Below are 2,299 nucleotides of genomic sequence, written 5' to 3' on the forward strand. Positions count from 1 at the left end.
AGCCATTGGTTTTTGAAGAAAGTGGTGCGAGTGTCATAATAGGGAAGGATGGGATTCTGGGGAGGTGTTCATCAAAAGGATACTCTCAAACTAATACACAAGAACATATGATAAAGCCAGTAGCATAAAAACAAACATGTCTAGCATTTTAGTATAAGAACCCAGAAATAAGATATTTGTTTGTACTTTGTAAGATGAACCTAAATTGTTAGTAGAAGATAACAAGTCAAGGACGAAACAAAAGATAAAGATGAGAAACATTGTTTTCACATTCTTTCTAAACATAAATTACACGCATAGACTTAAATAATGAAGTGACGAAACTAATTTGAGCCAAAGCTGATCTGATTCATGTGTTTGGGCCATAACCTACAGGTAATGAAGCTGCATTTTATAGAAACATAATTCGTTCAAAAGATTGAATTTGTTACGAAATTGTTGAACTCCAAGAATAACATTTGGTTGGGGATTTTAAACAACATAATACTAAGAAATTTTTTACTATCACAAAAAAGTAATCAAAATTCAAAATACATATATAGCCACTAAACTTCAAATAGAACATTGGATTATAAGATCATCTTATCAGCAAAAACAAGTTCAATGATTTCTGAGAAGATTCATGTGACTATGCACTATCATAAACATTTCTTTCTTACGGTACCAAAAAGAAAGATTATAGGCTTGTCCTAGGGCCACATAGGTCCCCTTTTGACGAAAGAGAGACAATGAATGTCATATAGGACAGCATAGCATTCTAGAGCAAAGTAATTTAACAAAATGATTTAGTATGAACACATGCAAATGACAATTGCATGGAGATAAATCAGTTTGAAACACTTGAATAAGAAACCACATCAAAGTGTTTTTTGTGGACCTAACATTTATGAAGCAGATAACAAGATACAGACAAAACACATGACAAACCTTACTACAAGACAGAAATTTTCCACCGATTTCTACCAATCAAGTGTCTGCTGAAAGAGGATTCCACGCAGTGCCCTACAAGGTGCTTGCTTTCCTAAAAATTAGTATTATGCCAATATATAGGCCAATCCCTTCACTATATAAACCAGACTTCTCAAACACTCAAGAACATCATGAATTACCTTCTTCTACAATTACCTAAACTTACAATCATTCATACCCAAGGCTAAAAATGACATACAAGTTAGGATTACTCTCTTCAATGATGTTGTTACTAGCAGCGGGTATCAATGCTGGTGGCATTGCTATCTACTGGGGTCAAAACGGGGGTGAGGGCACGTTGGCTGAGACGTGCTCGACAGGGAACTATGATTTCGTCAACCTTGCGTTTCTTCCAACTTTCGGAAACGGTCAAACCCCCATGATTAATCTTGCAGGTCACTGCGATCCATACAGCAATGGCTGCACCAATTTAAGCTCTGAAATCAAATCATGTCAAGCGAAAGGAATCAAAGTGATGCTGACTATTGGAGGAGCAGCTGGGAGCTACTACCTCACCTCTGCTGCAGATGCCAAACAAGTCGCCACTTACCTCTGGAATAACTTCTTAGGTGGGAAATCATCCACACGTCCTCTTGGTGAAGCTGTTTTAGATGGAATCGACTTTGATATCGAAGGAGGAACCACCCAACACTGGGATGACCTTGCCAGGTATCTTTCTGGATACAGCAGTCAAGGCAAAAAGGTATATTTGACAGCAGCTCCTCAGTGTCCTTTCCCAGATGCATATATTGGAACTGCCCTTAAAACAGGTCTTTTTGACTATGTTTGGGTTCAGTTCTATAACAACCCTCCTTGTCAGTACTCGGGAGGTATGACCAGTTTTGAAGATTCTTGGAAACAGTGGACTTCTGAGATCCCAGCAACCAAGATTTTCTTGGGGCTGCCTGCATCACCTACCGCTGCAGGAAGCGGGTATATCTCTGTTGGTGACCTAACTTCCAAAGTGCTTCCAGCAATCAAAGGATCTGCAAAATATGGAGGAGTTATGTTGTGGGATAAGTACCATGATGATCAAACCGGATACAGTTCTTCCATCAAAACCCATGTGTAGTACTCTGTAAAATCCATGGTTGTACAACTTCAACACTTGTATAATTACCCCTTGTGAGGATAAAATATTGCTTTTATATATATATATATATATATATATATATATATATATATATATATATATATATATATATATATATATATATATATATATATATATTTCTGGTTCATCTTGCTCTCGTATTTTCCCTGCTATTACCCTTCACTATTTAAAGAGCTACCCAGGTGCACCGCAACTCCATATATAAATGTGTCAGGT

At 37.2% G+C, this 2,299-nt stretch overlaps 1 protein-coding gene across 1 annotated transcript; it reads left to right on the forward strand.

Annotated features, from left to right (window-relative positions):
* The first annotated feature begins 1,114 nt into the window (after positions 1–1,114).
* On the forward strand, positions 1,115–2,041 carry LOC145068369 (hevamine-A-like). Its single transcript, XM_079015326.1, has one exon. It carries the CDS (start codon positions 1,160–1,162, stop codon positions 2,039–2,041), a length of 882 nt encoding a protein of 293 aa, XP_078871452.1. The 5' UTR covers positions 1,115–1,159.
* Positions 2,042–2,299: the final 258 nt, after the last annotated feature.

This window comes from Lactuca serriola, chromosome 8 (genome assembly GCF_051521515.1).
Source record: "Lactuca serriola cultivar US96UC23 chromosome 8, Lser_US96UC23_V15, whole genome shotgun sequence".
Classification (NCBI taxonomy): Eukaryota; Viridiplantae; Streptophyta; class Magnoliopsida; order Asterales; family Asteraceae; genus Lactuca; species Lactuca serriola.